The 14,306-nt window shown below is 55.2% G+C and overlaps 1 protein-coding gene across 3 annotated transcripts; it reads right to left on the bottom strand.

The window, feature by feature from the left end:
• Positions 1-280: 280 nt before the first annotated feature.
• Positions 281-2,769, bottom strand: Ankrd9 (ankyrin repeat domain 9). 3 transcript variants are annotated; one of them, XM_045154806.1, is made up of 3 exons: positions 2,735-2,769; positions 1,861-2,057; positions 281-1,398 (listed from the first exon to the last, which is right to left on the bottom strand). In XM_045154806.1, exon 3 carries the CDS (start codon positions 1,347-1,349, stop codon positions 375-377), a length of 975 nt encoding a protein of 324 aa, XP_045010741.1. In that variant the 5' UTR covers positions 1,350-1,398; positions 1,861-2,057; positions 2,735-2,769; the 3' UTR covers positions 281-374. The 3 variants fall into 3 exon arrangements, with proteins under 3 accessions (XP_045010741.1, XP_045010740.1, XP_045010739.1); XM_045154805.1 differs by lacking the exon at positions 2,735-2,769 and adding an exon at positions 2,425-2,504; XM_045154804.1 differs by lacking the exon at positions 2,735-2,769 and having other exon boundaries at positions 1,861-2,392.
• Between the last annotated feature and the right edge of the window lie 11,537 nt (positions 2,770-14,306).

Raw genomic sequence — 14,306 nt, 5'->3', positions numbered from 1 at the left:
AGTTAACGAGGCTGACAGCACAGGGTCTGCCCTCTGGCCTCTGCACATTCTGTCCCCTTGCTTAGCGACGTCAGGCCCCACCCCCTGTATCTGCCCAGCTCCTGCTTGGCTCCAGGTCCTCACAGTTCCTGGCTGGACAGGAGCTGGTACACGACCTCCACTCCAACTAAGATTCAGGATCGTGGAGAGCTGGGGCCAGCCCCACCCAGAAAACCTGTGACTTTGAGCCTGCCTGGTTTCTCAGCCCAGCCCCAGTGCACACAACAGATGAGGCAGATTCTTCTGTGCAGAGATCAATATATGTAAAGTGCCAAGTACAACGCTCTGAAAAACAGTTCCATCCTCAAAATCCAGTGCCAAGGGTACCCCTGTGTCTAGCCCTTGCCCGTGAGGTCCAAGGGCTGCAGGAAGGGTGGCAGAGGGAGCTCGTCCAGAGCCTCGGGGAAGCGGCCAGGTGAGATGGTGGTGACCAGCACCTGCATGGCTCTCGCAAAGAGGGAAGGTGGAGCCAAGCCCGCTAACCACTGGAACTTGTCCTCACCCAGCAGCCGCTGCCAACGTAGCCGGTCTCCCAGCAGCTCACGGCGAGCCGGGCCTGTGGCGCCTGCGGGGGTGTACAGCGCCAGCAGGTCGAGGAGCAGCAGGCGGCGCTGGCGGGGTTCCCCAAGAGTGGTGGCGGCGGTGGCGGTGGCGGCAGCAGAGGAGGAGTCCTCCACGGCGGCGGAGACGGAGCTGGCGTCGCGGCCCAGCTGGCGTAGCAGCAGCTCCAGCGGCGTGAGGCCGCCGCCGTCGCGCAGGCCCGGTGAGGCGCCGTGGCCGAGCAGCAGGAAGAGGCACTCGGGACGCGCCAACTCACAGGCCATGTGCAGCGAGGTGCCGCCGCCCTCCACGCGGCTGCAGCCTCGCCGGTCCAGCAGGCGCGTCCGCTCGTCGGCCGGGAAGTCGCGCACCGTGCGCAGGATGCGTCGCAGGATGCCCACGCGGTTGTAGCGCACGGCCAGCGCCACGTGCGGGCCCGGCGCGGCGCAGCAGCGGAAGCCGGCGCTGGGCGGGGCGAGCGCGCGGCGCGGGAAGGTGGCCAGCAGGTAGTGCGCGTAGGCCTGGTGGTCGTGCACCAGCGCGTAGAGCAGCGCCTCGGACGGCGAGTAGGCGGCGGCGCGCCCGCGCTCGTCCCAGTGGAAGGCCTCGCTGGCACGCATGTCCTCGAGCAGCCACACGGGCAGCAGGTCACGCACGGCTTGGTAGAAGGCGAAGGACGACTTCCGGCACTGCTTCTGCACCCGCAGGCGGGCGGCACCGGCGCCCTCGGGCCCGCCTTCCGCGCCCCCGGGCCGCGCGTCCCAGGGCATGCTGAGGTCCCGACACCTCCAGGCCTCAAGACGTGGGCCGCACACCGACCTGCGGGCAGGCGAAGTGTGAAGCGCAGGCTCGACATGAGAAATGGCAGCGGAGGGAGGGGACTCCCACCCACCGCTCACAGTCCCACAGGTCCCTCTCTCCGGAGCCCTCGTGCATGGCCTGCCTCCAGGGCTGTTCTCACCAAGGTCCAGAGCCTCTGCGGCCATCCTTGACTCCGCCACACTTCGGCTAGAGAAACCCTCACCTGCCCGAGCCCTACCTGCCTTCCTAGTCCAGCCCTCCAGCTCGGGGACCTGCTAGAAGACCTGTTCACACCCAAGCCGGGTCTCTCCGACACCAAGTCAAGAGGAGTCCAGGTGGGGGCTAGGACACCTCGGGCCCACATCCCACCCGGGGCCAAATCCATCCTCCACTCCAGGCTGGCCCAGCCCCCACCCGCGACCCCGACCACTCGCGGGAGGCCCTGAAGCAGGGTCAGGGGCTTCACCCGCTCACACCCACCTGGTCTCTGCACCCCGGTGTCCCGGTCCCGTGAACGTGAGAATTCACTTTCCTTCGCTGAGCCTCGTCGTCTTCATCAGTGAGAACGTGGTGGCCCGTGGAAGGCTGCGGCTGGCAGTGCGCGGTGCGACGGGAATGGGGGAGTGGCTCCGGCCCTTCATCCACAAACAAGTTTGCAGCCGGTTGGGCCCGAGTTCCTAGGAGGAGGCAGGACGGTGAAGCGACCCCGGAGACTGCTGCACTTTACAGCCGCATGCCAGCCACTCCGCGGCCGCCACAGAACGCTGGCAATGCCAGCCCATTCTTCGGCAGCCCTCGGAGGACAAAGCTAGTCCAAGGTCAGTCGCCAACTCAGGCTGAGCGAGGACCAGAACCCAGGTTCCCTGCGATCCGTTTGGTGCTCACCCCAGACCCTGCGGACCCCAGCTTGAAGCCGGCCTCCGCCCTGGGCCCCCGTCCAGCCCAGCCCAGCCTGACCCCGGCCCCGGAGCCGGAGCCCTCCGGCGAGGGTAAGTCCCAGCTCCCGGAGGCCACGTCCACAGCCCGTGGGTCAGGAACACTCACGGCGGTCGGGCCGGAGACGGGGGACGCAGGAGCGGGCTGCGGCCCCGCGCCCCAGGTGTGCCGTGGGGGCGCGCGTGGGGCGCCGACCCCGTTACGTAAAGTTCGGCCGGCCCACGTCACTGGGCAGAGTCACGGCCGCGGCTCCGTGACTGGGGAGGGGGGTTGGGCCATCCAGGACAGCGCCGCCCGCTGGAGCCTCGCGGTCCCCTCCCGACAGCGACCTCGGCGGCGGCTCGCCTCGAGGACCGCGGGCCGGTGGGCGGCGCCCGGGGCGGGGGCTGCGGCCGGCGAGCTGGGAAGGGGGACTCACCGTGGGGCGCGGCGGGGCCCGAGCCGGCGTCCCGGTGCCCGCAGCGCGCGGCCGAGGAGCCCTCGCGGCCAGCCGGGAGAGGACCGCGCGCGCGCGCGCGCCCGAAGCCGCCGTGGCCGGATCGCCTGGGCGGCCAGTGCCGGCGCCGGCGGCGGCGGGCGGGTAGCGCAGTGCGGCCGGGGCCGGGCCGGACCGCGGGATCGTCCGCCATCGCCATTGGCTCGCGCCGCCGGCCCCCGCCGCTGCCCATTGGCCGCCACGCTGCACCATTGCCACGTCACGGGCCGGCGGGCGGGGCGCGCAGAGGGACCCGCGGAAAACTTCGGAGAAACTTGCGAGCGCCGGGAGGAGGGAGAGGGTGTCCGGCGAGGGGGGCGGGGCCGCGGCGGGGGCCGGGCGCCGTGACCCGGGTCGCAGGGGGCCGCGCTCTGAGACTCTGGACGCCCTGGCCCGGCCTCAAACAAACAGAATTGGGACTGGAAGATGGTTCAGCGGTTAAGGCGCGTGCCTGCGAAGTCTAAGGACCCAGGTTCGATTCTCCAGGTCCCACCTAAGCCAGATGCAGATGGTGGTACATGTGCATCTGGAGTTCATTTGCAGTGGCCGGACGCCCTGCCGTGTCCATTTTCTCTCTCTCTCTAACAAATAAGTAAAAATAGAATAAAGGGCAAACAGTAAAATACCATTGATTAAATTTTTAAAAAGTGTTGGAGAGATGGCTTAGCGGTTAAGGCACTTGCCTGCGAAGCCCCAGGGCCCAATGCACAAAGTGGCCCATGCGTCTGGTGTTTGCAGTGGCTGAAGGCCTTGGAACCCCCCTTCTCTATCTGCCTCTTTTCTCTCTCATTCTCAAATAATAAATAAATTATTTAATTTTATAAAAGAAAACTAATTGCCCTGACCCATAGTAACCTTGGAGGAAGTATCCAGTTGTTATTCTATTTGCATATAGGAAAACCAAGGGTACTAGCTGTTGACTGCAGCACGTACGACCAGCCCCAGCTCCAAGCTGACTTCTGGGAAAGGAATGGGATGGGCAATTGGCTGGTAGATGAGATCTATTTATAGGGACCAACAGTATGCGCACCTGCTTGTCTCCACCTGTGGGGAGCCATAGAGCAAAAGCCTCTCCATTTTGCCTGGGCCTGCTTATAAACTGACCCATTACTCCGAAAGCTGGTCCATCCAGCTTTCTGTAAGGTACTTCTGGAACCGGTCAGCAGACTGCTTACAGAATCTTATCTTTTAGCCGGGCGTGGTGGCGCACGCCTTTAATCCCAGCACTCGGGAGGCAGAGGTAGGAGGATCACCGAGAGTTCAAGGCCATCCTGAGACTACATAGTGAATTCCAGCTCAGCCTGAGCCAGAGTGAGACCCTACCTCAAAAGACCAAAAAAAAAAAAAAAAGAAAAAACAGAATCTTATCTTTTGCAAAAGGCCAGTTTATGGTCAGGATGTGAAACCTGGTGCAGTCAGGATGTTAAGCCAGTGAGGCAAGATTAGATGAACACCTAATTACATCCCCTCTAGGTTTCCTGACAACTCCTTGCCCTGGCCACGTCCCCTTCCCCCTACAACTCCTTGCCCTGACCACGTCCACTTCCCCCTACAACCCTATATAAACCTACATGTAAGAATAAACTCTCGAGGCCGTGACAAACATCTAGCATGTTCTCCTTCTTGTGTCTGTTTGCCTTATTTCACTCAGGTTATTTTCCCCCTCGCTTCTTTGTTCAACTCCCGGTTGGCTGGGGCCATCCACCAGCAGCAGGGGGTGAGAATTTTGACCCTCAACCAATGCTCTGACCAGGAATCCCAGCCAAGAGGGAGGCGGGCCTGCAAGAAACGTGCTCTTCAGCCACGAGCCCCAGGCCACCCGGCCTCCCCAGTGAGGGCCCTGGGAGCTGAGGAGCCTGAAGTCCATTCTAGATGCCCTGCGGAGGCTGCTGCGCTTACAGCCAGCTGCTAGGAGGTGTCATTGATACTACCTGAGACCCAGAGAGGTGGCGACTGCTCAGCTGAGGCCCAGCTTGGTCCCTGGTGAAAACCGCCTCACCCCATGCACTGACTTCCAGCTTCTGTCCCCACAGTGTCCCAGCCAAGTTGAGGCTGCAGCCTCCTCCACCCAAGCCCCTCCTCCTGCCGCTGTCCAGCAGAGAGGAGGCTGCGCACACTCTGAGCCTGCCCTGCTCCTCCGTTGCTCCCCCTCAGGGAGGGCCCCGAGAACTTGCCTCAGTCACAGTCTCACCGGGGTCTCTGAGCACACTCAAGGACGCATCTGTCCCCAGGTGTAAACACTCGTACTCACACACACAGTCACATGTTTACACAGATGTGGGCTTCCGGTAGCCCTGTGCCCTCGGAGGGCGGGCAGGTACACAGTCCCAGGAGGCAAATACGGGTCAGAAGCCCAGAGAGGCGGCGGCCCAGACCATGCCAGGGTATGCAGTCATTCATGTAATGCCACGTGTGTACTCCCGGGCTGCCTACAAAGACCTTGGTGCAGTGTGCTAAACCAACTCAGGGCACCCATGGCAAATACCAGGTTCCCAGAGCTTAGTTATGGCCAGGGTAGGCAGTTCACAGAGCACTGGGCTAGGACAAATCTCCCCTCAAGGCCTCATTTTTTTTTTTCTATTTTTCTTTTTTTCTTCAAGCTTCCCTATTCTGGAGGTTTGAATATCATGGAAGTGAGGCACAGTGAATGGCCGTTGGGAGCTCCCAGTCCCCCTTCCCCCAGGAACATTGTAAGCAGGAGGTACCCCAGCAGGCTTCCCGAGCCCTTGCCTCCAATTTCACTCTTCCAAGCCTTGAGGTGAAATGTAGCTGTGTCCGCAGCAATGATGAATGAGGGTGAAGACACAGGCTGCAGAGCTCTTCCCACTCTGCGCTTGCCCTCCTGGCTGGGGCTTTAGAAACCTCCTACTAAAAGGCCAGCCTGACCATTTCTCCATGGCTCAAAGCATCATGTGGGTATAGACTTAACCAGAAGATCTTGTGGTGAGTGATGGTAAGGCACTTACTGGCTGGAGAGTGTGGAAAGCCTGTGGACGTCAGGGGGCAAGTCCCATAGTCTTGTCTGCAGGGGAAGGAGCTTAAACATGTACTGAGGTCTTGGGGTGCAGGTGGAGGGGTCTAGAAGTTGTTTTTCTTGTGAATTATTTCAGCTGTACATACAGAAATAATACTGACTACATGGGAGCATATGATCTGATGTAAGAAATTACACACAGGCCAGGGTTATGGTGTATGTCTGTAATCCCAGCATTGAAGAGGCTACAGCAGGAGGATTGCTGTGAAATTGAGGCCAGCCTGGATTACACAGTTCCAGGACAATCTGAGACTACATAGTGAATTCCAGGTCAGCCTGGGCTAGAGTGAGACCCTGCCTCAAAAAAAAAAAAAAGAAAGAAAGAAAGAATTAGAACTGAGAAGATGGCTCAGCAATTAGAGGCACTTACTTACAAAGCCTGCTGGTCCAGGAACATTCCCAAACACAAAAGTGGTGCAAGCATCTGGCATTCATGTGCAGCAACAAGAGGCCCTAACACATGGACGTGTGTGTGTGTGTGCACACGTGCACACACATTGAAACAAATAAAATTAAGAATTGGGAAGGGGCTGGAGAGATGGCTTAACAGTTAAGGTGCTTACTTGCAAAGCCTAAGGACCCATGTTCAACTTGCCAGATTCCCCATAAGCCAGACACACAAAAGTGAGACAAGCACAAGGTTGCACATGCCCACTAGGTGGCGCAGAGTCCGGAGTTGGATTGCAGTGACCAAGGCCCTGGGATGCCAATTCTCTCTCTTCCTCCCTCTCCACCCCCCCCTCTCTCTTCCTGTGTGTGTGTGTGTGTGTGTGTGTGTGTGTCTCACTGTCTAAAATAAAAAGAATTGGGGCTATGGTTCATTGGGTGAGTGCTTGTGCAAGCATGAGAACATGAATTCAACCCCAGCACCTACATAAAAAGCCAGGTGTGTTTCCCATCTTACAAGATGGCGGGTGAAAAGACTGAGAAGGCAGACACTGAATAGAAGGAACCTGTAATCGAGAAGGCTGATGTCATAGGCAAGGCTAACTGGGGTGACCCCAAGGTTACAAAGTCAGAGAAGGGGAACCCCCCTGCAGCCAGAACGCAGTCCTGGTGAGAGGAGTTGGCAGGTTCCCCCGCTCAGCAGGTGCACTCCAGAAAGGCCTTGTACAGGAGGAAGCACTCAGCTGCCAAATCCAAGGTTGAAAAGGAAAATAAGGAAAAGGTCACAGAACCAGTTGGTGGTGACAAGAATGGAGGTATCCGGGTGGTTAAGCTTCACAAAATGCCCAGGTACTATCCTACTGAAGACGTGCCATGGAGGCTGTTAAGCCATGGGAAGAAACCCTTCAGTCCACCTGTGAGAAGGCTGCGTGCCAGCGTCACTCGGTGGGACACCACAGAGGCAGGAGTGGTGTCCTGAAATAGCTGGAAAGTGGTTTACTACTTGGACCTCTCTCTCAATCAGATTCCTCTGCGTAGAACATACCAAAAGCTTGACATTGCCACATCCACAAAAATGGATATCAGCAATGTCAAAATTCCTCAACCAGAAGAGCCAGGTGTGGTGGCGCACGCCTTTAATCCCAGCACTCGGGAGGCAGAGGTAGGAGGATCACTAAGAGTTCAAGGCCACCCTGAGACTGCGTAGTGAATTACAGGTCAGCCTGAGCTAGAGTGAGACCCTGCCTCAGGAAAAAAAAAAAAAAAAAAATCACTGGGCATGGTGGCACATGCCTTTAATCCTAGCACTTGGGAGGCAGAGGTAGGAGGATTGCTGTATTGCTGTGAGCTCAAGATCATCCTGAGCTAGAGTGGCAGCCTACCTTAAAAAAACAAAAAAATTCCTAAATACACCCAAAAGGCACCATAGTGCTGAGAAGATGGAGGAATGTTCATCACCAAAACATTTCTATCACACCTGCCAAGGCTCAGGGTCCATTGCAGAAGAGGTGGCAGAAAGAATTTAAGTCGGGTATGGTGGCACACGCCTTTAATCCCAGCATTCGGAAGGCAGAGTTAGGAGGATCGCTGTGAGTTCGGGGCCAGCCTGAGACTCCATAGTGAATTCCAGTTCAGCCTGGGCTAGAGTGAGACCCTACCTCAAAAAAACACACAAAAAAAAAAAAAAGAAAAAAGAAAAAAAGGATTTAAGAGCCAAAGAAGGGTAGGACTGCTTACAATGCACTCTTCCATACACAAAATGGCCTGGATATCCATGTCCTCACAGTGCCTGACACTACCTACACAAGACCCTCATAATAGGAGGAAAATATGATGACATCAAAGTAAAAGACTAGTGGAGAGAGGGTGGGATATGACGGAGTGTGGATTTGTGAAGGGGAAAGTGGGGAGCGGAGGGGACTATCATACTTTATTATCTGTAAGTATGGAAGCTGTCAAAAAAAATTCCTGAACACCTCACTGATGCTTATTTCAGTAAGAAACAGCTGGGCGTGGTGGTGCAGACCTTTAATCCCAGCACTTAAGAGGCAGAGGTAGGAGGATTGTTTTGGGTTCAAGGCCACCCTGAGACTATATAGTGAATTCCAGGTCAACCTGGACTAGAGTGAGACCCTACCTCAAAAAAAAAAAAAAAAAAAAAAAACTTTAAAAAAGGAGTAGTTGCGGAAGCCCAGGCCCCAGGAAGGCAAGATCTTTGACAGAGACAGAGAAATGCGAGATCACAGAGCAGCAGAAGTGGGTCAGAAAGCCTTGGACTCAGAAACGTTGCAAAGATCAAAGCTGTTCCTTGGCTCCAGGGCACCCTGCGGCCGGTTTTGCTCTAATGAATGGAGTTTATCCTCACAAATTGGTGTTCTAAATTTCTTACTAAGAACCTAATTAAGCAACTGATAAGTTAAAAAAACAAAAACCCAGGTGTGGTTACATGCCTGTAACCCCCAGTGCTGAGGGTGAGGTGGAGGCAGGAGAATCACCGTCTCTCCGTGAGACGCCATCTCAAGGAAATAAAGCAGAAGAGTGCGAGGGAAGGACACCCAGTGTTCTGTGGCTTCTGAAAATGTGAGCACAGGATGTTGCATCTGCACATACAACATACACCCCTCCACACACGCATGCACGTGCACACATGCACAGTTTTTTAAAACATAGCCGGGTATGGTGGTGCACGCCTTTGATCCCAGCACTTAGGAAGCAGAAGGAGAAGGATCACCATGAGTTCGAGGCCAGCCTGAGACTACATAGTGATTTCCAGGTCAGCCTGGGCTAGAGCGAGACCCTACCTCGGAAAAAAAAAAAAAAAAATTAAAGAGAGCTAGGTGTGGTGAGTGGTGCACGCCTTTATTCCCCAGCACTTTGGAGGCTGAGGTAGGAGGATCACTATGAGCTCAAGGCCAACTGGGGCTACAGAGTGAGTTTCAGGTCAGCCTGGGCTAGAGTGAGGCCCTCCTTTACGAAGGGGTCAGGCTGCCAGGCATACCTCTTTAATCCCAGCACTTGGGAGGCAGCTGTAGGAGGATCACTGTGAGTTCAAGGCCACCCTGAGACTACATAGTGAATTCCAGGTCAGTCTGAGCTAGAATGAAACCCTACCTTGAAAAACAAAATAAAAGGGGGGAGGACTGGAGAGGTGACTTAGCAGTTAAGGCATTTGCCTGCAAAGCCAAAGGACCCAGGTTTGTTTCCCCAAAACCCACATAAACCAAATGTACAAGGTGGCACATGCGTCTGGAGTGTTTGCAGTGGCTGGAGACCCTGGCATGTCATTCTCTATCTGTCTCTCTGTTTCTCTTCCTATCTCTCTCTCCCAGACAAATAAATTTTTATTTTATTTTTTATTTATTTATTTATTTTTTGTTTTTCGAGGTAGGGTCTTGCTCTGGGTCCAGGTTGACCTGGAATTCACTGTAGTCTCAGGGTGGCCTTGAACTCATGGCGATCCTCCTACCTCTGCCTCATGAGTGCTGGGATTAAAGGCGTGCGCCACCAAGCCTAGCTTAATTTTCTTTCTTAAAAAATATTTATTTGGCCAGGCATGGTGGCGCACGCCTTTAATCACAGCACTCGGGAGGCAGAGGTAGGAGAATCACCATCAGTTTGAGGTCACCTGAGACTACATAGTGAATTCCAGGTCATCCTGAGCTAGAGTGAGACCCTACCTCAAAAAAGAAAAGAAAAAGAAAAACTGGGCTGGAAAGATGACCCAGTGGTTAAAGGTACTTGCTTATAAGGCCTGCCAGCCAGTGTTCACTTTCCAAGCCACCCATGTAAGCCACATGTGAAAAGTGGCATAAGCCAAGCATGGTGGCGCACACCTTTAATCCCAGCACTCTGGAGGCAGAGGTAGGAGGATTTCCCTGAGTTCAAGGCCACCTGAGACTCCATAGTGAATTCCATGTCAGCCTGGGCTAGAGTGAGACCCTACCTTGAAAAACCAAAAAAGAAAGGAAGGAGGGAGGGAAAGAAAAGAAAAGAAGAGTGGCATAAACATCAAGTGTTCAAGGCCATGGTACACACACATACAAATAAATAATTTTCAAGCTGGGCATAGCGGCATACACACCTTTAACCCCAGCACTTAGAAGGCTGAGGTAGGAAGATTGCTGTGTGTGAGTTCAAGGCCAGCCTGAGACTAATTCCAGGTCAATCAAAAAAGTAATAAAAATTTTTTTTAAAAATAAGAAAAATGGAGGAAGGGAGGGAAGTAAGGAAGAAAGAAAAAGGAGAAGAAAAGAAATAGCTGATAGACCCAAAAGCCAGCTTCCTGCGCTTCTCTCAGCAGTGCATCGGCGTCTTCATTGGTCTTCCATGGCAGCTGGCGCTCTCCATCCACCTTGGCACCAGGCAGCTCTCACTGTCAGCGGCTTCCCTTTCTTTTCCCAAGGTCACTGCCACGGATCGGATCGAACACGTCCCCCAGGGTTCATGTGATGGAAACCAAATCCCCAGCGCCACTGTTGAGAGGTGGCGAGGTCAGGAGGGCCTGCCCTCAGGAAGTGGTCAATGCCTTGTCTCTGGAGAGGTGGCCCGATGGGAGGAGTTCTGCCCCTCCCTCCCCCGCCCCGTCTCCCCTGCCCCGAAGCTGTGAGAAGTCCGCGTGCGTCCTTCCCGCATTGCCCAGCCTCGGGGCAGCACTGACCGTCCTCACAGTACCCCACTGCTGCGGGTCATGAGCTTTCTAGAAAACTGTTGTCTGTGCCCAGGCATGAGGGGCTCCCCTGCACAGGGAGCGTCTCTGCCCACAGCCTTGGGGCACCGATAGGTTCGTGACTGGGGCAGCAGTGTCAAGACAGGCCATGGCCTCACAGTAGTTTCCTAGGCCATGTTCTCTGAGGCTACCCAGGGGACATCCATGAAGGGCGGATTTCTCAGGAAGGTGGAGTGGGCATGCAGGTGTGAGGGCAGATGGGGCAGAGGGAGTGGATGAGCATGATTCCCACAGAGGCGGAGAAGGACGCAAGGTTGGGATGGGCTGAAGAGTGAAGGCGAAGGGTCTTGCTGATCTTTGGCCTTGCTGTACTCCTGCTGGGACCTAAGCCAGCAGCTTGTCCCCTGCCAGGGCAGAGGTTCATGTGTGTACACAAACGGGGGCTGCTGAGGGTGGGGAGGAAGAGGGACGGACAGGGGACAGGACACTGCAGACGGGCGAGGCCTCAGGCTCAGGACCAGACAGGCTCTCCGCTGCAAAGCTGCCAAGCAGGCGCCAGCCCCTCCTCAGCAGCCGTGGCTCCCTTTGGCTTCGGAGAAGGAACTGCTGGGAGGAAGGAGAGACAGCTGTGGTAGTTGCTCTCTGAGGGGATGGTGGTCAAGGGGCCACACCCACAGGGATCCCACCTGCCTGGATGTGACTGTGAGAATAGAGGGTTCCAGACACCCAGGGCTTCAGGCTGAGCACCTGGAAGCTGGGGAGGAGCCAAGACACAAGTTGGAAGCGGTGTCCATGGCAACAGGAGGTTGGGGAGAAGGCCTGGCTGGATGGTGGGTACAAAGACCGTGCTCAAAGCAGGGGCAGCAGGAAAAAGCAGCAAGGAGAGCCAGGGCCCTAGCTGGGCACCTCCAGCAAGGGGAGAGCCCTTGAAGACCAAACGACAAGTTCCTGGAAGCAGAAATGGCCCAAGGAGGAAGGGGTGGTCAGGGACGAGTGCCAGCAGCCGGCAGGCAACATGTAAGTCCCCGTGTCCTCTACCAAAGGTCACGTGGAGTGAGCTGGAGGCCTGTTTGGAGAGGGTCCAGGTACCAGCAAGCAGAGGGGTGGAAAGGGCGGGGGAAGGGTGGAACCACATGGCAAGCCAGGTGAAAGAAAGTGGAAATAACAGGGCTGGAGAGGTGGCTTAGTGGTTAAGGTGTTTGCCTACAAAGCGTAAGGACCCAGGTTCAATTCCCCAGGACCCACATAAGCCAGATGCACAGGGTGGTGCATGTGTCTGAAGTTTGTGGTGCACCCATTCTCTCTCTGTCTGCCTCGTTCTCTCTCATAAAATAAAAAATTGAGAAAGTAGAAATAACAGGCAGTGGGAGGATCGCCACAAGCTCGAGGCCACCCTGAGACTACATAGTGAATTCCAAGTCAGCCTGGGCTAGAGCGAGACCCTGCCTTGAAAAAAAAAAAAAAAAGGGTGTGACAGGTGACAGGGTCAGCAGCAGGCCAGGGCGGGAAGCAGCCAGGCAGGGGTGGGGAGGTGGCTCAGCAGATTTGCCTGAGTTTGGTCCTTGTCACACACATAAAAGACTGGGCACGGTCACACACGCCTGTGTTGAAGGGAGCAGAAACAGAAGGGCCACTGGGGCTCCCCGGTCACCAGTAGAAGTGAAAATAGGAAACTTCAGGCTCAATGAGAGTCTCCGTCTTGGGAAAGTAAGGCGGAAGAGCCATGGAGGACACCTGACCTCTTTCTGTAGCCACCACACATTTGTGCACAGGGCATGCTTATCTGCACACATGTGCACACACCACACACGCATGCATGCATGGACACACGCATACACACAAGAAAAGAATAAAAGGAAGTGGCCAGGACCCAGCGAGACCCTGGTGGTGGTTCATGGCTGCCCCCCAACTCACTAGTCCCACCCTTCTCCGTGGCCTGTCAGGTGACCCAGGTGTCCCTGGCCTCTTACAGCCTCCCCCTGGTCCACAATGGGCTCCAGCTTCCCATCATCTCGCAGCCCATCTGGCTCTCTCATGGTTCAGTCTGAGCTGCAGTGCAGACCAAAGGCGGGACAAAACCAGGTAAAGCCAGAGCCCTCCTGGAAGCCAGAGGGCCCAACACACCCAAGAAAGGAGTGACAAGCTCTTGACGCCCGGCAGGGCTGACTGACTCAGGACAGGAGGACTCAGGACTTTGCCAGGAATCCACAAACGCATAGTCTCTTGTTTTTCTTTTTTTTTTTTTTAATTTTTATTTATTTATTTATTTGAGAGCAACAGACACAGAGAGAAAGACAGATAGAGGGAGAGAGAGAATGGGCGCGCCAGGGCTTCCAGCCTCTGCAAACGAACTCCAGATGCATGCGTCCCCTTGTGCATCTAGCTAACGTGGGACCTGGGGAACTGAGCCTCGAACTGGGGTACTTAGACTTCACAGGCAAGCGCTTTACCGCTAAGCCATCTCTCCAGCCCAGCCTCTTGTTTTTCTTTTTTTTTTTTTTTTTTGCAATTTTAAAAAATATTTATTTATTTATTTATTTATTTGACAGAAAGTGGCGGGGGGGGGTGGGGAGAGAGACAGAGAGAGAGAATGGGTGCACCAGGGCCTCCAGCCGCTGCAAACAAACTCCAGATGCATGTGCCTCCTTGTGCATCTGGCTTATGTGGGTCCTGGAGACTTGAACCTGGGTCCCTTGTCTTTACAGGCAAATGCCTTAATGGCTAAGCCATCCCTCTAGCCCTACTTTTTGATTTTTGAGTATGTTTTGAAAAATACTGCCAGCCTCTTGTTTTTCTAAGCAAGGACTGCTTGTGCCAGCCAGGTGAGGGCTCCCCTGCAGCAGATGAAGGGGTGGAGGGCTCCTTAGAAGGCCCAACCAGAGTCCTGAAATGCCTTTTTTTTTTTTTTTTTTTTTTTGAGGTAGGGTCTCACTGTAGTCCAGGCTGATCTGGAATTCATTATGTAGTATCAGGTAGCCTCAAACTTATGAACTCATGACAGTCTTCCTACCTCTGCCTCCTGAGTGCTGGGATTAAAGGCATGCACCACCACACCCGGATTTCCCTTCTTCTTTTAAATTATTTTTGCTGTGTGTGGGGGGGGTAGGGAGATGTGAACGCACATGTGCATGTGGAGGTCAGAGGACAGCCTGGGGATGTCAGCTCTCACCCTCTACCTTTGCCGCAGCTGCATACTCCACGTTACAGGCCTGCGGTCTCCAGGGTTTCTCCTGGCTCCACCTCCCATTTTGCCCATAGGCACATTTGGGGGCCTACAGATGCTTCCTACCAAGTCCAGTTTTTCCATGGGTTCTCGGGATCTGAACTCCCAACATCAGGCCTTTAGCCACTGAGCCAGCCTCTAGCACTCTTGCTGCAGACACGTGACCACTCACATGTTTCATACAAGAATTGAGCTTGAAGGTTAT

The sequence above is a fragment of the Jaculus jaculus genome, chromosome 7 (genome assembly GCF_020740685.1).
Source record: "Jaculus jaculus isolate mJacJac1 chromosome 7, mJacJac1.mat.Y.cur, whole genome shotgun sequence".
Lineage (NCBI taxonomy): Eukaryota > Metazoa > Chordata > Mammalia > Rodentia > Dipodidae > Jaculus > Jaculus jaculus.
Note: the sequence above shows the minus strand (reverse complement) of the source record. Positions and strands in the feature narration are given on the sequence as shown.